This window comes from Mustelus asterias, chromosome 10 (genome assembly GCF_964213995.1).
Source record: "Mustelus asterias chromosome 10, sMusAst1.hap1.1, whole genome shotgun sequence".
NCBI classification, from domain to species: domain Eukaryota; kingdom Metazoa; phylum Chordata; class Chondrichthyes; order Carcharhiniformes; family Triakidae; genus Mustelus; species Mustelus asterias.
The window spans coordinates 126,484,401-126,504,184 of record NC_135810.1 but is presented as its reverse complement, the minus strand read 5'-3'; the positions used below and the strand labels follow the sequence as shown (position 1 = coordinate 126,504,184).

The window sequence follows — 19,784 nt, the reverse complement described above, 5'->3', positions numbered from 1 at the left end:
CTTGTCAACCTTCTCTGCACTCTTTCAACCTTATTTACATCCTTCCTGTAACTAAGTGACCAAAACTGTACACAATACTCCAAATTCGGCCTCACCAATGCCTTATATAACCTTCCCATAACACTCCAACTTTTATACTCGATACTCCGATTTATAAAGGCCAATGTACCAAAGGCACTCTTTACGACCCTATCCACCTGTGACGTCACTTTTAGGAATACTGTATCTGTATTCCCAGATCCCTCTGTTCAACTGCACTCTTCAGAGTCCTACCTTTTACCCTGTATGTTCTACTTTGGTTTGTTCTTCCAATGTGCAATATCTCACACTTGTCTGCGTTAAATTCCATTTGCCATTTTTTAGCCCATTTTTCTAGTTGGTCCAAATCCCTCTGCAAGTTTTGAAAATCTTCCTCACTGTCCACTACACCTCCAATCTTTGTATCATCAGCAAACTTGCTGATCCAATTTACCACATTATCATCCAGATCATTGATATAGATGACAAACAACAATGGACCCAACACCGATCCCTGTGGCACACCACTAGTCACAGGCCTCCACTCAGAGAAGCAATCCTCCACAACCACTCTCTGGCTTCTTCCATTGAGTCAGTGTCTAATCCAATTTACTACCTCCCCATGTATACCTAGCAACTGAACCTTCCTAACTCACCTCCCATGAGGGACCTTGTCCTACCTTCTTACAGCTAGCCAATTCCTGGTCCAAACCACTAAATCACCCTCAATCCCATGTGTCCGTATTTTCTGCAAAAGCTTACCATGGGGAACCTTATCAAACGCTTTGCTGAAATCCATATACACCACATCAACCGCTTTACCCTCATCCACCTCTTTGGTCACCTTCTCAAAGAACTCAATAAGGTTTGTGAGGCACGATCTATCCTTCACAAAACCTTGTTGACTATCCCTAATCAAATTATTCCTTTCTAGATGATTATAAATCCTATCTCTTACAATCCTTTCCAAAACTTTGCCCACAACAGAAGTAAGGCTCACCGATCTATATCGGATGTAGGGGGAGGGGGGAACAGGATATTGAATTCAATGATCAGCCAAGATCAAAATGGATGGCGGAGCAGGCTCGAAGGGCTGAATGGCCTACTCCTGCTTCTAGTTTCCATGTTTCTATGCCTGGAACAATTTAAATAAATTTCGCATGTGCCCTCCCATCATTCTCTAAATTGTGGTACACAGTGCTCCAGCCAGGGCCTAATCAATGATTCACAAAGACATAGTCAATGTTCCTTGCTGTTGTATTCTGTGTCTATATTAATATAGCCAAAGAATCCATTTGTTCTTCCCCTTTCCTTGGCACTGCCCCATCTCTATGCTGTTCCCTCCTCCATGCTGCCCCTTGCCTGTGCTGACTCTCCCTCTCTCTCCCCAATTCAGGTTTTTCTTGGCTGTGTTGCAATCCCTCCATGTGGTAGTGTTAATGGATGCTGAGGATCGGATCCACCCACTGGGACAGCAGACCGGACTTCCCAGACACTTGGCTCACTTCCTCCTACGTTGTAGTTACATCGATGTCTTGCACCCGTGGTCCCATCAAACGTACATCCAAATCGCCGCCTCACACCTTGGTATCAGCAACCTCTCAACACTCAACAGGATTAACGGTCAGTCTGATTTCCAGCCTCAATCTCAAGGGGGGCAGGTGATGATGTAGGGATGTGTGGTGGAGGATGCAGTTACAGTTGTATACAATTCTGGATAACTGGGTTCTGTTCTGGGCCCCATACCTCAGGAAGGAGATACTGACCTTGGAAGGGGAGCAACTCAGATTCATCAGAATAATCCCGGCGATAAGGACAGGTTTCAGGGGCAGGATTTGAATTCTCTTGAGCATTGAAGATGAAGGGGTGATCAAATCAAGGTGTTTAAAATGATTGGGGGATTTCACAGGGTTGATAGAGAGAAACTCTTTCGTCTGGTTGGGGGAGTCCAGAACAAGGGGCAGAATCTTTAAAATTGGAACCAGGCTGTTTGGGGTCAGGGGTCAGGAAGCGTTTGCTCAAACACAGGGAAGTGGAATTCTGCAACTCTCTTCCTCCAAAGCCTTCTGGATGCTGGGGGTTAATTGCAAATGTCAAGGCTGAGATTGATACCTCGTTGTTGGGAATGTGTCACAGACTCAGGCAGATGAATGCAGATTCTTCACTGGTGGAACATGGCTTTCCCCTATCCGTGTAAACCTATCTTTGGGGCTTCCTTTCTTTCTCTAACCCACGAGACCACTTTCTCTCTAATGCTCCTTCCTGCTCTAACCTAGTTTCTCTCCAGGCTCCCCTCATGCCTTCTCTGAACAGATCTTGCCCATCAGACTCTCATCCTGCTCTTTCAATCCTATTCTCAATAAACTGCTGGTCAAAGAGCTGATTGGAGAAGGTTTACCAGATTATTACCCGGAATGAATGGATTGTCTTACGAGGAAAGGTTATACAGGCTGGGCTTGTATCCTCTAGAGTTTTGAAGATTAAGAGGCGACTTGATTGAAACATAAAATCCTGAGGGATCTTGACAGGATGGATAATGTAGAGCAATGAGGAAGCCTTGGAATCACAATGGTGATTTATTGAAGGAAAGATAAAGCGATAGAAAAACAAGCTGAACACAGATATAGCTCGATTCTCACCAACTCCAGGTTCACATTGAAGGTTCCCCATAGACCTGTGCCCTAACACCTGATAGGTGATGGTTCACATGGTTCCTCTTGATAGGCCCAAGGAGGATCAAGTGACCCATGAACACCCGCCCCTTAAAGGGACCACACTATCACATTCCTCTCCCCTTATGTTCATTTACAATAACACAAACAAAAACTCTTATTTACGGATATATCACTATATAACTCTATATATAACTCATATACAGATATAAAACTCTATATACAACTCATATACAGATATATAACTCTATATACAACTCATATATAACTATATAACTCATATATACAGAAATATGCAGTCAAAATAGAATTGGCAAAGAAAGTCATTCGGCAAAGTTCACAAAGTCAATCGCACTGGGGACTTCCAGACTCTTGTGGGTGACACGGTGGCACAGTGGTCAGCACTGCTGCCTCACAGTGCGAGGGACCCGGGTTCCATTCCCGGCTTGGCTCACTGTCTGTGTGGAGTTTTCATGTTCTCCCGTGTCTGCGTGGGTTTCCTCCAGGTGCTCCGGTTTCCTCCCACAGTCCAAAGATGGGTGGGTTAAGTGGATTCTGGGAATCATAGAGTCATAGAAGTTTACAGCATGGAAACAGGCCCTTCGGCCCAACTTGTCCATGCTGCCCATTTTTTTAACGACTACGGTAGTCCCAATTGCCCGCGTTTGGCCCATAACCTTCAATAGCCATCTGCTCTGTCAGAGAGTCAGTGCAGACTGGATGGGCTGAATGGCCTCCTTCTGCACTGTAGGGATTCTATGTTTTTATAGAATCCAATAGTGACACATTATATCAACAACTGTGTGTCAATAAGCATTTCACTGGCTTGAGGTGAGGAAAGGTGCAGGATGAATGTTTGTAGTTTATTGCGAGCAGAGGATGGTGCAGTGATGCAGTGTTGTGTATTTCACTGAGTGCAATAGCAGTCACTGTAACATGATTGGTTTCTTTCCCCTCTCATCAGGCCAATCAGTTGCTCAGATTTGGATGATGATCCAAGAAATCATCAAAGTGATGGCTTTAATTCACCAATCGGCTCTGAATTATGCTAAGTACATGGCCCCGAGTCTGCCACTCATCAGTCCACGACACTATCTGGACTTCATTGACCTGTTCTGGATTATTTCCTACAACCTGGATCAAAATTTAGGTTTGCAAAATGAAAAGTGAGTTACTTGCACCCACACCCAGGAAGCGATTGTGTAATAATCACCACGGAACAGGAAAATGCAGCAGAAACCAGGGCCAGGGAAAAGGCAGGGATCGGGGAATGGATTGGGAATTCGGGGAATGGATTGGGGATTCAGGGATTGGATTGGGGATTTGGGGAATGGATTGCAGGTTCGGGGAATGGATTGGGGATTAGGGAATGGATTGGGAATTAGGGAATGGACTGGGGATTAAGGAATGGTTTGGGGATTCAAGGAATGGATTGGGGATTAGGGAATGGATTGGGAATTAGGGAATGGATTGTGGATTAGGGAATGGATTGGGGATGGATTGGGAATTAGGGAATGGATTGGGGAATGGATTCAGGATTTGGGGAATGGATTGGGAATTAGGGAATGGATTGGGGATTGGGGAATGGACTGGGAATTTGGGAATGGATTGTGGATTTGGGGAATGGATTGGGAATTTGGGAATGGATTGGGAATTAGGCAATGGATTGGGGAATGGATTGGGGATTCAGGAATGGATTGGGAATTGGGGAATGGATTGGGGATTTGGGGAATGTATTGGGGATTTGGGGAATGTATTGGGGATTTGGGAATGGATTGGGAATTGGGGAATGAATTGGGAATCAGGAAATAGATTGAGGATTTGGGAATGGATTGGGAATTAGGGGAATTGATTGGATATTCGGGAATGGATTGGGAATTGAGTAATGGATTGGGGATTTGGGAATGGATTGGGAATTTTGTAGTTCCTTGTGGTATTGGGCAGAGCAGGAGCCATACCAAACTGTGATACAACCAGAAAGAATGCTTTCTATGGTGCATCTGTAAAAGTTGGCGAGAGTCGTAGCTGACATGCCAAATTTCCTTGGTCTTCTGATAAAGTAGAGGCATTGATGGCCTTTCTTGTGTCGGTATGGAAGGCCCAGGACAGGTTGTTGGTGATCTGGACACCTAAAACCTTGAAGCTCTCGACCCTTCTACTTCATCCCTATTGATGTAGACAGGGGCATGTTCTCCTTTACGCTTCCTGAAGTCGATGACAATCTCCTTCGTTTCGTTGACATTGAGGGAGAGATTATTGTTGCCGCACCAGTTCACCAGATTCTCTATCTCATTCCTGTACTCTGTGTCATTGTTTGAGTTCCGACCCACTAGGGTGGTGTCGTCAGCAAACTTAAAAATTGGAGGGGAATTTGGCTACACGGTCATAGGTGTATAAGGAGTATAGCAGGGGGCTGAGAACACAGCCTTGTGGGGCACCGGTGTTGAGGATGATCGTGGTGGAGGTGATGTTGCCTATCCTTACTGATTGTGGTCTGTGGGTTAGGAAGTTCAGGATCCAGTCGCAGAGTGCAGGCCACAGAGTCTGGAGATGAGTTTTGTAGGAATAATGGTGTTGAAGGCTGAGCTGTAGTCAATAAATAGGAGTCTGATAGAGGTGTCCTTGTTATCTAGGTGTTCCAGGGTTGAGTGCAGGGCCAGGGAAATGGACCTGTTGTGGCGGTAGGCAAACTGTAGTGGATCTAGGTAGTCCAGGAGGCTGGAATTGATTCATGCCATGACTAACCTTTTGAAGCACTCCATAATGATGGATGTCAGAGCCCTCAAACGATAGCCATTAAGGCACATTACTTGGCTTTTCTTTGGTACCGGGATGATGGTCATCTTCTTGAAGCAGATAGGGACCTCAGATTGTTGTAAAGAGAGGTTGAAGACGTCTGTGAATACCCCTGCCAGCTGATCCGCACAGGATCTGAGTGCTTGTAGCCCATCTTGGAGTAGCCCACTTGGAGTACCCCACTTGGAGTACTGTGCTCAGTTCTGATCGCCTCATTACAGGAGGGATGTGGCAATGATTGAAAGGGTGCAGAGAAGATTTGCAAGGATGTTGCCTGGATTGGTTGGCATACCTTATGAAGATAGGCTGAGGGAGCTCGGGCTTTTCTCCTTGGAGAGACAAAGGATGAGAGGTGACCTGATAGAGGTGTACAAGATGTTGAGAGGTATCGATCGGGTGGATTCTCAGAGGCTTTTTCCCAGGGCTGAAATGGTTGCTACAAGAGGACACAGGTTTAAGGTGCTGGGGAGTAGGTACAGGGGAGATGTCAGGGGTAATTTTTTCACTCAGAGGGTGGTGGGTGAGTGGAATCGGCTGCCGTCAGTGGTGGTGGAGGCAAACTCGATAGGGTCTTTTAAGAGACTTCTGGATGAGTACATGGGACTTAATAGGATTGAGGGTTATAGGTAAGCCTATATATAAGCCTAGGTAGGTAGGGACATGACCGGCGCAACTTGTGGGCCGAAGGGCCTGTTTGTGCTGTAATTTTTCTATGTTCTATGTTCTATCTGGGCCAGTTGTTTTCCGTAGGTTGACCTTTGAGAAGGTTGATCTGACATCTGCAATGTTGACCCCAGATACAGGTTCATCCAGGGCTTCCAAGGTGGAGGGCATGCTCTCACTGACCTCTCGCTCAAAACAGGTGTAGAATGCATTGAGCTCATCGGGGAGGGGTGTGTTGGAGCCGGCGGTTTTACATGCCTTCATCTTGTAACCTGTTGCGTCTTACAGACCTTGCCATAGTCGGCGGGGGTCCATGTGTCTAGCCTGGGACTTTAGCTTGGTCCGGTATTGTCTTTTGGCATCTTTGATGGATCTCCTTAGATTGTATCTGGATTTCCTGTGTAAGTCAGAGTCACCTGATTTGAACGCCTCAGACCTGGACTTCAGCAAGCAGAAGATTGGGGATTTTTGGAATGGATTGGGACTAAGGCAATGTGCCGCCAGCGACAGAGGAATTACTAAAGAGTGAGAGGGATAGGGGAACAAGAATGGGAGAATGGAATTGTTGGAGAAAGAAGGGTTTAGGGGATGGAGATTAGGGAATGGGATTGGGAGAATGGAGAGCTGGGAGAATTGCTGGTCTTTGATGAACCTCCCTCACTGGGGGAGGATGGAAGTGGTGGAGATCCTGAGTTCAGAGGAATGACCTGGGGGTCACTCCGTTCGAAAAGAGAAGATTCAGAGAGGTCAAAAGGTCATTCAGAGGAAATGAAAGATTTGACTAAATTAAAAAACCCTTCTCTCTGTTGAGGGATTGGATGCTCAAGGGTAGAAATTTAAACAGAATCAAATGGCAAGGTTAAGAGAAACATTTTAATGTAGAATGTTCTAAACTTGTGTAAAAACTGACCAGAAATAGGGGATGAATGGGACCAAAGGATGGAGCTCATCTGATTTCTGACAGAGTTTGATGGGCTGAGTGGCTTTATCGTGTTTGGTAAAGTTCGATGAAGAAAGTAATGATTGTGAGTGTTATATTTTACAGGATGGGACTGGGATTGGGTAAGATCCAAGAGGTTTATAAAGAAGTGGAAGAATTCAAGAAGCAAATAGACCATTTGAAACGCAAGTTTGATCAACTGGCAGATGTAAGGACAAAGTCAACAGAATCCCAATTCTTCAGATTTTCTCAATTTTCCTCTTTTCCTCTTCTGAAGGCCCAACCCTGGTCATGAGTCTCAGGGTCAAAGAGCACTGAGTCTCCTTGGCTCAAAGGTGAATAGCATTGACTCTTCCTGGATCACAGGATCAGGAGCAAAGGGCATTCATTCACTGGTGTGAATCTGGACAGACAGAATTAACCCTGGGAGAGCGAGCAATTCCTCATTAGCTAGTTCCCCTCTCCCTAATCCAACCTAACTCCTCCTGCTCCCACCGCACTTTCCCCAGACTGTCCCATCAAAATTTCATCAAGGAATTTATATTTTCATTGAGATTTTTCGAATGCAATCTGACCCAATTACACTGTAACCTCTGCAAGTCCCGGAATCTATTGCTTGGTAACACCAGTGTCCGGGACCCAAACAATCCACAGCATCGTTTTAGTGCAGCACTTTGCAAGCAGAAACTTCAGAGCAGCAGGGCAGAATTCTCCAACCCCGTCCCCCACCCCAACCAGTCCCGCCGAGAGTCAGTGGAGTTTTAGCACTTGTTTCATTTGTGGGGGGTCCCGCAGTGGTTAGTCCCAGGGAGGTTGCAGTGTTGTCCCTGGGTATGACCCAGCTCCCAGAAGGTGATAGGTTAGTGTCTGAACCCTGACCCCAGGGAAATAGCAGACATTGTCTCTGAGTGAACCTGATTGGAAATGTAGCTCTCTACATTGAACAAAAGAACACACGAAATAGGAGCTGGAATGGACCCGACAGCCACAGAGCTTGTTCCACATTCAGTACCAACCACCTGCACTCACCCAAGCCCACGCTCTGCACACCCAACTGAGCCAGCCCCATTTCTCCCCCACACCGCCCCCCTTGATAATTTTCAAGGTCGGGCAAGCTTCTCCATGACTCCTGGTCTGTGCCCCTCAGAGGTTTAAGTTTATTTATTAGTGTCACAAGTAGGCTTACATTAACACTGCAATGAAGTTACTGTGAAAATCCCCTCGTCGCCACACTCCATCACCTGTTTGGGTACACTGAGGGAGAATTTAGCACAACCACTGCACCCTAACCTGCACGTCTTTGGACTATGGGAGGAAACCAGAGCACCCGGAGGAAACCCAGACACGGGGAGAACGTGCAGACTCCACACAGACAGTGACCCGAGCCGGGAATTGAACCCAGGTCCCTGGCGCTGTGAGGCAGCAGTGCTAACCGCTGTGCCACTGTGCTGCCCTGGGTCCTGGCACTGTGATGCAGCAGTGCTAACCGCTGTGCCGCCGTGCTGCCCAGGGCATGAACCATAGTCTAGACTCAGGAACCTTATGAAAGATGAGGTCAAAAAGCCTTAATCATGCCTCATCTCCTTTCCCTGTCCCCCATGCCTGCTCCATACCAAGTCATTGCCAACTCTTGCCTGCCAACTATCCCCATTGCCCTTCTGTAGTCGCCATGACAACTGAATGACAGCACATGCCCTCCCCACCCACCAGTGGCTCCTCATACCCTCCTTGCCAACTCATGGTCTGTTCATGAACATTCACCAATGGATACTACATACATAAGCGCTATATATGGGTGGGATGGCTAAGGGTGAGAGGGGTGAGGGCAAGGGAGCCTAAAATGTAATGAATTAACTGGGACAACATTCCAGAGGACTGAGACATGCCTTTTAACCGACCCATTCCAGCCGACCCCATGACTACCTCCGATCTGTGCCCGGGGGCCTGAACCCATCATGCGCACCCACATCTTAGCCTTATACTCCAATCCTCCAGCTAGGGTTGCTGGGTGTGCCTGCATTGAAATACTGTCTGACATCCTGACTTACCTCCTGCAGATGAAGAGTCAAATACTCGGGCGTTACGGTGAAGCCAAAGCAGAATTTCTGAATCTTCTGTCGCAGTGTCGTGACGAGGAATTTCATGTTGCATTGTTGCTCCGAGAGCTCGAGACTGCTCAGAAGAAATTTGAGAAGGAATTTGGCACGGTAAATGTTCAACTGACATCCGAGCATTCAGTTTGATCCATCAATTAAACTCTGATTGTTCCAGATGTTATGCTTCCTAATAACGAGAGTGTCCACCTGATGGGACATGGCTGCAGCTCAGCACTGGGTCGTGTTCTGGTGTTTAAGACAGAAATTGAAATCCATAGACATCAGCACAGACTCGAGGCTGACATTCCCACTGCAGTCCTGTGGGAGTGCTGAACCCTTGAATGTTTTTTAAAGTTAAAGTTTATTTATTAGTCACAAGTAGTCTTACATTAACACTGCAATGAAGTTACTGTGAAAATCCCCTAGTTTCTACATTCCGGCACCTGTTCGGGTACACTGAGGGAGAATTTAGCACGGCCAATGCACCTAACCCGCACGTCTTTCAGACTGTGGGAGGAAACCGGAGCACCCGGAGGAAACCCACGCAGACACGGGGAGAACGTGCAGACTCCACACAGACAGTGACCCAAGCCGGGAATCAAACCCGGGTCCCTGGTGCTGTGAGGCAGCAGTGCTAACCACTGTGCTACCGTGCCTGCCGCCATCATTTGTACAAGATCTTGTTTGCCTTTTCAATTGATGTAACAATCCTGTGGCACTGTTTAAAGAGGAGAAGGCGAGTTCTCTCCAGTGTTCAGATCAATATTCATCCCTCAATCAGCAATCAGCAATGTAGATTACCTGCTCATTATCATACTGGCAGCTTATTGTACATGTACTGGCTGTCGCATTCCCGACATTAGCACACTGACCACCCAGAGATTACTACAGTCCTTCAGTCTAAATGTTTCTAATCCATCTGCCCTAGTCATTTCACCCAATCAGCATCAAATATTTTATTGCCTTCGAAATGTCCTGAGAATGTGAAAGGCATGAGAGAGGGGAAGTGGTACCCATGTGGATCAGTAATCCAGGGCAATGGTCCAGGGACCCGGTTCCCAATCCCCCACGAGAGAGGGGAAGTGGTGCCTGTGTGGATCACTAATCCAGAGAGCCAGGGCAATGCTCCAGGAAGCCGGTTTCCAATCCCCCATTGGCATATGGTGCAATTTGAATTCAATGAAACCCTGGAATTAAAAGTCTAATGATGACCATGATGCAAAACCCTGCAAAAGGCCGACTGATAATCTCGCTGGCAAGATCTTAGGAGACTTTTGACCTCGCCCCTCCAGTCAAAAAAAAATCCCCCTCGACCATCACCCTCTGCTTCCTGCCACTCAGTCAATTCTGGATCCAATTTGCCAAATTTCCTTAGATCCTTAGCTATCAGTCTCCCATGTGGGACCTTATCAAAAGCCTTGCTGAAGTCTAAGTAGATCACGTCAAATGCATTGCCCTCATCTACACACCTGGTCACCTCTTCTAAAACTCCAATCAACTTGGTCAGACATGACCTCCCCTTAACAAATCCTTGCTGACTGTCCTTGATTAACCCCTGCCTCTCCAAATGCAGATTAATTCTGGTTCTCAGAATTGTCCCAATAGTTTCCCCAACACAGAGGTTAAACTGACTGGCCTAGAGTTTCCTGCTTTATCCCTTCCTCCCTCCTTGAATAATGGCACCACATCGGCAACTCTCCTGTGGCCAGAGAGGAATGGAAAATGATTTCCTGCCATGCCTCTCTCAACAGCCTGGGATACATTTCATCCGGCCCTGGAGATTTATCCACTTTTAAGCCTGCCAGACCTCTCAGAACCTCCTCTCTGTCTATGTTAATTTCTTTAATTGTATCACAATCCTTCTCTCTGATTTCTGTACCCACATCATCTTTCTCACTATGAACACTGACACAAAATATTCATTTAGAACCCTACCTACATCCTCCGGCTCCACACAATGTGGTCCTTAGTGGGCCCTACTCTTTCCCTAGTTTCCTTTAACTCTTAATGTATTTGTAAAACAGCTTTGGATTTTTCTTTGTTCTACCTGCTAGAATCCTTTCATGTTCCCTTTTTGCTTTCCTAACTTCCTCTTTACGTTCCCTCTTACACGTTCTATCCACCTCGAGGGCTTCTGCTGTTTTGTCCCCTCGATGTCTGCCACAAATCTCCCTTTTTCTCTCTATCCAAAGCTGTATACTCTTCGATATCTAGGGTTTGCTGAATTTCTTGGTCCCGATCTTTTTCTTTATTGGAACATGTTGGCTCTGTACTTTCCCTATTTCCTTCTTGAATGCATCACACTTTTTTGTCACACATTAACGTAAAAGTGTCTGCTCTCAGTTCACTCTGATCAAATCATATCTGATCTTATTAAAATCAGCGTACCCCCAGTTTAGAACATTGATTTTAGGCTCATCCTTGTCCTTTTCCATAGCAGTCGTCAATCTAACTGAGTTATGATTGCTGTTTGAAAAATGCTCCCCCACTTATACTTCAACCACTTGTTCGTCTTTATTACCTAAAATGAAGTCCAGAACCGTCTCCTCTCTTGTAGGACCTTCTACGTACTGGCTTAAAAAGTTCTGGATCCTATTTAAGTGTTCTACTCCCTCTAAACCTTTCACACTATGTCTACCCCAGTTAATGTTGGGAAAGTTCAAATCCCCCACTATCACTACCCTACAACTTTTACACTTCTCTGAAATGTACCTGTATATCTTCTCTTCTTTGTCTCTTGGACTGTCAGGCGGCTGAAAGAACATCCCAGCAATGTGATTGCTCTTTTCTGGTTTTTAATTTCTACTCATGTGGCTTCATTTGAAGAGCCTTTGAAGATGTTGGGCGGGGTTTTATGGCCTCACTCGGGTGAAACCGGAAATTCCTGCCCGAGGTCGCGAAGGTTTCCGTTGTTGGACCTCGGCCGCTCCGATTCCCTGGCGGGCGAGGCGATACATTTCCGGAGGTTATCTCTACTTCCTATCATAATTGATTCCCTGATCAAAATCACAATACCCCCTCCTCTTTTACCTGTTTCCCTGCCTCACCTGAAGATCCGATATCCTGGAATATTTCAGCTGCCAAACTCACCCCTCTAAGAACAAAGAACAAAGAAAATTACAGCACAGGAACAGGCCCTTCGGCCCTCCAAACCTGCACCGACCTTGCTGCCCGACTGAACTAAAACCCTTACCCTTCCAGGGACCATATCCCTCTATTCCCATCCTATTCATGTAGTTGTCAAGATGCCCCTTAAAAGTCACCACCATATCCACTTCCACTACCTCACCCGGCAACGAGTTCCAGGCACCCACTACTCTCTGTGTAGAAAATCTGCCTCTTACATCTCCTTTAAACCTTACCCCTCGCACCTTAAACCTGTGCCCCCTAGTAATTGACTCATCCACCCCTGGGAAAAAGCTTCTGACTATCCACTCTGTCCATGCCTCTCATAATCTTGTAGACTTCTATCAGGTCACCCCTCAACCTCCGTCACTCCAGTGAGAACAAACCAAGTTTCTCCAACCTCTCCTCATAGCTAATGCCCTCCATACCAGGCAACATCCTGGTAAATCTTTTCTGTACCCTCTCCAAAGCCTCCACATCCTTCTAGTAGTGCGGCGACCAGAATTGAACACAATATTCCAAGTGCGGCCTAACTAAGGTTCTATAAAGCTGCAACATGATTTGCCAATTTTTAAACTCAGTACCCTAGCCGATGAAGGCAAGCATGCCGAATGCCTTCTTGACTACCTTCTCTACCTGCATTGCCACTTTCAGTGACCTGTGTACCTGTACACCCAGATCCCTCTGCCTATCAATACTCTTAAGGGTTCTGCCATTCACTGTATATTTCCTATCTGTATTAGACCTTCCAAAATGCATGACCTCACATTTGTCCGGATTAAACTCCATCTGCCACCTCAAACGTATCTCAGAGACAACAATTACTTCATATCCCCATGTTTTAATTTGTGCCTCAACTCATCTCAGGATCTAAGGAGATCCATCAAAGATGCCAAAAGACAGTACCGGACCAAGCTAGAGTCCCAGGCTAGACACACAGACCCCCGCCGACGTCAAGAGTTCAGGCCATTGGATCAAGAGTCCAGGTCACTGGATCAAGAGTCTGGATCACTATTCCAATAATCTGACCATACCCCAGTGGAACATAAGCTCATCGTTAATTGCCAACCACAATGTCATTTTGCAATATCTTACTTTCCGTTGAATTCCCATCTTGCAGGTGAAGCCAGTGTATGCGACAGCGTTGAAAGCTCTTCGGGCACTGAGTTCAATGGATCTGGATGAGGTACGGACTTACCGTGTACCTCCCCCTCCCATTGTCATGGTGATGAACACCCTGTGCCTGATGTTTGGAAAGCCGGTTGGTTGGGACAATGTGAAGCTGTTAATCAGTCAGCCAAACTTTTACCAGGTGGGTATTTTTATGTCTTGTTAATAGAGCGGGTTAAAGGCTGTTTTTTAATTCATTCTCAGTGTGTAGACATGGCTGGCATTTATCGGCTGTGCTGAATCTCTTTTGAGAAGGCTGTTGTGAGCCGGCTTCTTGAGCACAGCTAAATGGCTCACTCGGCCATTTCAGAGGGCAGTTCAGAGTCACCCACATTGCTCTGGCTGTGGAGTGACATGTCGGCCAGACTGAGTACGGCAGACTTCCTTCCCTAAAGGACATTAGTGACCCAGATGGGTTCTTAAATCAATCCAGTAGCTTCACATTGCTCAGTCACCATTACTGAGGCTAGACCTATTTAATTAATTGAATTGAAATTTCCCATTTGCTGTGGTGGAATTTGAACTCATGGCTGGATTTTTCCCAAAGAATGACTGTGCCGTAATGCTGAGAATAATAGAACGACCTGCACCAGTCTCTCAGACCCACTCCGCGCCGCAATCTTCCCAAACTTTTTTGTACCCCCTGTCATAGCCCCACCCCCGCACAGCGCCCCCTGTCATAGCCCCACCCCCGCACAGCGCCCCCTGTCATAGCCCCCCCCCCCCCCCCCGGCCGGCACAGTGCTCCCTGTCATAGCCGTCCCCGCACAGCGCCCCCTGTCATAGCCGCCCCGCACAGCGCCCCCTGTCATAGCCATCCATCCACAGGCCCTCCCAACTTGCCACCATCCAGGCACATTAGCAGTGCCCAGCTGACACTGCCGGTGCTTGGTGGGCACTGCCAGGTGCCAGGTGGGCATTGCCAATGGACGCTGCCCAGCCATGCACCTGACCACACAGAGGCTTCATTGGCCTCCAAGCTATCCAGTGTAACCATCGAGGCAGCTCTCCACAGGTGGAGATCAGCAATGATTCTTGCTGTTATTCTGCCGTGCCCAAAGGCCAGAAGATTCCGTGCACTGGGATTTGAACAGGCGATGCATATTTAAATGCTACTTAAGTATGCTGATTGGCCTGGTGGCCTTTCTGGGTGCGATCCGGTTTATGGCAGAAGAAAGGGACCAGGAGGATTCAAACTCTTTTTCCTCTGGTGTGAAACCCATTTTCAGTCCACACACTATCCCTGGATCCGTGTGATCCGCAGCCAGTGCGGAGAGGTGGGAAAATCGCCCTCCATGTTTCCAGAGTTGGTGCGGTAATGTTAACACTGCCCCAGTGCAGGGCTAATCTGGGTCACACCCTCCCTGCTTTGCATCGCGATGTGGGGGCTGGGAGAATCCCGGTGCTAACTGTGCTATGGCCCCTTCCTTGTGATTCTCCAGCCCGGCTGTGATTTGTATTTGATCAGACCAGAGAATCACATCTGTGGTTCTCAGATTGCCCTTAAACTCTTGGACAAAATTCCTAATCCGGAGGTGCATCGTGGAAGCACCACGGAAAAAAATGTTTATAACTTTTCCAAATTCTTCTTGTGCAGGATTTGGAATTTTATGACAAGGATAATATTCCTGAACAAGTGTACAAGGCAATAGGTGATATTGTGCAGCAGCCTGAGTTCCAGCCAGAAGTTGTGCGTGAGGCCAGTCAGGCAGTGGAATCCTTCAGTCTATGGATTAAAGCTGTGTACCAGTATGCCAGCATTGTTCGTGAGTATAGCCCATCCTTCGTCAATGAGTACCAATCACGTATCGAAGATGCGCAGATAAAACTCGGAATGCTGAGGAAACAAGCCTTTCAGAAGAAGGTGAAACTTGTTGAATTGATACAGGAAGACGGAGATGACTACTTATCAGACTCTGACTCTGTGACAGACCTCAGTGACGCAGAAGTCCTCAGCCTCCTCGAACAAAAGGAGCAGGACCTGCTTCGGAAACTGAAAGAGGAAGAAGAGCAATATTTAGCTGAGATAGAGGAATATCAGCGGAAATTGAAACACGCCGAAGATCTGATAAACGCACTAAACCCTCACCAGTTTGAGTGGGATGAAGACTTGAAGCAGTCAAAGGACAGAAAGATCACGGTTTCAGGAGACAGTTTACTGACAGCAGCTGCCATCGTTTATTTGGGCCCCTTTGAGGAAAAGATGAGGCAGGAACTCTTAAAAAAATGGAAAACGGCTTGTTTCACTGGCGAGTTAGACATGGAGCCAGAAGATGCTCGACAAGAACTGGTGAACTTACTGTCAGTGAAGACATCACCCACCTCTCAGGAAAAGATCACATCAGATAGTGACCATCACCAAACATCAAAATTCATCCCAACCCGGAGTGACTTCCTGATCCTGGACCTCCTCAGTTCAATGAGAGAGCAGTTAAGCTGGAACCAGGCTAAACTTCCAGTCAATGCCACAGCTAGAGTCAACGTTCTCCTTGCACGGAGCCTGATCAACTTCCGTTCATTCCCATGGCCACTCTTTATCGACCCAGATTACCAGTGTGAAATGTGGATGCAAGTCTTACAGCAGAGTGCTGGACTACAGCTGAGCAGAGAGGTGCTGGGAGTCCCAGGTACAGTCAACTCAGCATCACTAATCATCTTACTCTGAGCGCTGGGGAATCTTTGTGTGACACAATGTGGAAACACGAGGACACTTCATGTGTCCTGGCAGACCGTGTGTGTAGGAAATGTCTCCAGCAGTTTGAGCTGGGGCTTGAGGGGCAGATGGAGTCATTGTGCAGCATTAGGGAGGATTCCTCGACTGTACTTTCCAGGAGGCAGTGAGAGGTCCGGGTAGCAGGTGGGTCACCTCCCAAGTGCCAGGGGTTCAGGGCATCACAGAGAAGGTGCAGAATATCCTGCAGGGGAAAGGGAGGGAGTTTGAAGTTGGACACATTGGTACCAGTGACATGGAGAAGCCAGGTGCCAAGGGATTTGGACCAACTAGAAAAATGGGTTGAAAAATGGCAAATGGAATTTAACGCAGACAAGTGTGAGATATTGCACTTTGGAAGGACAAACCAAAGTAGAATGTACAGGGTAAATGGTAGGACTCTGAAGAGTGCAGTTGAACAGAGGGATCTGGGAATACAGGTACAGAATTCCCTAAAAGTGACGTCACAGGTGGATAGGGTCGTAAAGAGTGCCTTTGGTACATTGGCCTTTATAAATCGGAGTATCGAGTATAAAAGTTGGAGTGTTACGGTAAGGTTATATAAGTCATTGGTGAGGCCGAATTTGGAGTATTGTGTACAGTTTTGGTCACCTAGTTACAGGAAGGATGTAAATAAGGTTGAAAGAGTGCAGAGAAGGTTGACAAGGATGTTGCCGGGACTTGAGAAGCTGAGTTACAGAGAGAGAGATTGAATAGGTTGGGACTTTATTCCCTGGAGCGTAGAAGATTGAGGGGAGATTTGATAGAGGTGTATAAGATTTTGATGGGTATAGATAGAGTGAATGCAAGCAGGCTTTTTCCGCTGAGGCTAGGGAAGAAAAAAACCAGAGGGCACGGGTTAAGGGTGGAAGGAGAAAAGTTTAAAGGGAATATTAGGGGGGGCTTCTTCACGCAGAGAGTGGTGGGAGTGTGGAATGAGCTGCCGGATAAAGTGGTAAATGCGGGGTCACTTTTAACATTTAAGAAAAACTTGGACGGGTTCATGGATGAGAGGGGTGTGGAGGGATATGGTCCAAGTGCAGGTCAGTGGGACTAGGCATAAAATGGTTCGGCACAGACAAGAAGGGCCAAAAGGCCTGTTTCTGAGCTGTAATTTTCTATGGTTCTATGGTCCTCAGGTCAGATTTTCAGGGGTTAAGGAGGAAGTTAAGTAGGAACTCAGGGTTAGTAATTTCTGGATTACTCAGTGCCCTGAGTTAGCCAGAGTGGAAAGAGAAAGATCAGAAGGAGGAATGTTTGTCTTGGGGCGTGGTGCAGGAGGGAGGTGTTTAAATTCTAGTGGTGTTGGGATGAATTCCGGGGCAGAAGGCATGTATTCAACTGGGCCAGTTGCAAAGGAACAGCTGAATTAGGAGCAGAAGTAGGCAATTCAGCTCTTTGAGCCTGCTCTGCCATTCAATCAGATCATGGCTGATCTCTCCCTGGTCTCAAATCCACCTCATATCCCCTTTTTTATTAGAAAGCAGTAAGGAGAGATGATATCTTGGAGAGGCATCTAATGAAGCTTTGTGGGTAGAGCTTAGGAATAAAAAAGGGGCAGCCACATTGTTAGGTGTTTATTATAGACCCCCAGACAGTCAGAGCGATACTGAGGAACAAATGTGTGCTCAGTTTGTGGAGGTGTTTAAAAACAATAGCAATAGGGTTATTACCCAAGACAGATTTTTAATTGGGAATGGGTTGAAGGGTTATGGGGAGAAGGCAGGAGAATGGGGATGAGGAGCATATCAGCCATGATCGAATGGCGGAGCGGACTCGAGGGGCCGAATGGCCTAATTCTGCTCCTATATCTTATGAACTTATATTAGGTCATTTCAACTTTCCCAACGTTAACTGGGATATAAACAGTGTTAAGGGCTTGGATGGAGTAGATTTCTTGAAATGTGTACAGGAGAACTTTCCAGGCCAATATGTAGAAGGTCCAACAAGGGCAGGAGTGGTGCTGGACCCGATTCTGGGGAATGAAGCCGGACAGGTGGTTGAGGTGATGGTGGGGGAGCATTTTAGTGATAGCGATCACAACACGGTACAATTACAGCTTGTTATGGACAAGGAAATAGACAAGCTGCAAAAAACGTTTTGGATTGGAGGAGAATGGATTTTAGTAAAATAAGGCAGGATCTGGCCAGTACTGATGAAGGGTCATCCTGACTCAAAATGTCGGCTCTATTCTCTCTCCACAGATGCTGTCAGACCTGCTGAGATTTTCCAGCATTTTCTGTTTTTATTTCTGACCAAGGTAGACTGAGAACACCGATTAAAGGGACCAAGGGGACAATCTGTGGGTGGAGCCAGAGAATATTGGTAGAGTGTTGAATGAATACTTCACATCCGTCTTCACCCAAGAGAATGAGGACAATGGTGTGGAATTCAGGGAGAGAGACTGTGAGGTTCTTGAGCAAATTGACACAGGGAAGGACAAGGTATTGGAGGTGTTGCCAGCCTTAAGTGGATAAATCTCCAGGTCCGGATGAATTGTGCCCCAGGCTGCTGTGGGAGGCAAGGGAGGAGATTGCAGGGGCTCTGAACTAAATTTTCAATTCCCCCCTGGCCACGGGGGAGGTGCCAGATGATTGGAGAACAGCAAATGTGGTTCCACTGTTTAAGAAGGGTTGTAGAGATAAACCAAGGATCTACAGACCAGTGAGTCTCATGTCAGTGGCAGGGAAACTATTGGAGAAACTTCTGAAGGAGAGCATCTATCTCCACTTGGAGAGGCAAAGCTTGATAAGGGATAATCAGCACGGCTTTGTTAGAGGGAGCTCATGTCGAAAAAATTTGATGGAATTTTTGAGGAGGTGACCAGGTGTGTAGATGAGGGTAGTGAAGTTGAAAAGTATTGAAATCAAATCAAATCAAATCTTCCCCAGATGCAGACATTATCGGCACAGTGGCACAGTGGTTAGCACTGCTGCCTTACAGCGCCAGGGACCTGAGTTCAATTCCTGGCTTGGGTTACTGTCTGTGTGGAGTTTGCATGTTCTCCCCGTGTTTGCGTGGGTTTCCTCTGGGTGCTCTGGTTTCCTCCCATAGTCTGAAAGACATGCTGGTTAGGTGCATTGGCCCCAAACAGGCGCCGGAGTGTGGCAACTAGGGAATTTCACAATAACTTCATTTCAGTGTTAATGTAAGACTTACTTGTGACTAATAAATAAACTTTGAAAAAAGGTACAGGGGAGTGCCAGAGGATTTGAGAGTGGGTATTGAGAGAACCTTATCCAAGAAATAATGTTAATATATTGAGTAACTACAGAGCAGTCACTTTAACATCAGTGGTGGGTAAGGTTTTAGAAACAGCAATCAGGGAGAAATTCACCAGGTAGTGCGAGAGATTTGAGAGCCAGTGTGGATTTGTACAGGACTGATTGTGTTTGACTAATTGTATTTTTTGATGAAGTTACAGAGAAGGTTAATGAAGGGAATGCGGTGGATGTTGTGTATATGGATTTGAAGAAAGCCTTTGAAAAAGATTCACACGAAAAGCTGGTTTATAAAATTGAGCTTCATGGAAGCTCAATATAAAATAATTGGCTTCAGGACAGAAACCAGCGATTTGTGGTGAATAAGAACAT

At 46.6% G+C, this 19,784-nt stretch overlaps 1 protein-coding gene across 1 annotated transcript in view; it reads left to right on the top strand.

Annotated features, from left to right (window-relative positions):
* dnhd1 (dynein heavy chain domain 1) overlaps positions 1–19,784 on the top strand; it is a 261,227-nt gene that overhangs the window by 181,683 nt on the left and 59,760 nt on the right. The window contains exons 24-29 of the mRNA XM_078221475.1: positions 1,415–1,641; positions 3,655–3,856; positions 7,195–7,297; positions 9,147–9,296; positions 13,432–13,623; positions 15,079–16,108. Coding sequence (XP_078077601.1) covers positions 1,415–1,641; positions 3,655–3,856; positions 7,195–7,297; positions 9,147–9,296; positions 13,432–13,623; positions 15,079–16,108 — 1,904 coding nt within the window. The remainder of the gene's footprint in view (positions 1–1,414; positions 1,642–3,654; positions 3,857–7,194; positions 7,298–9,146; positions 9,297–13,431; positions 13,624–15,078; positions 16,109–19,784) is intronic.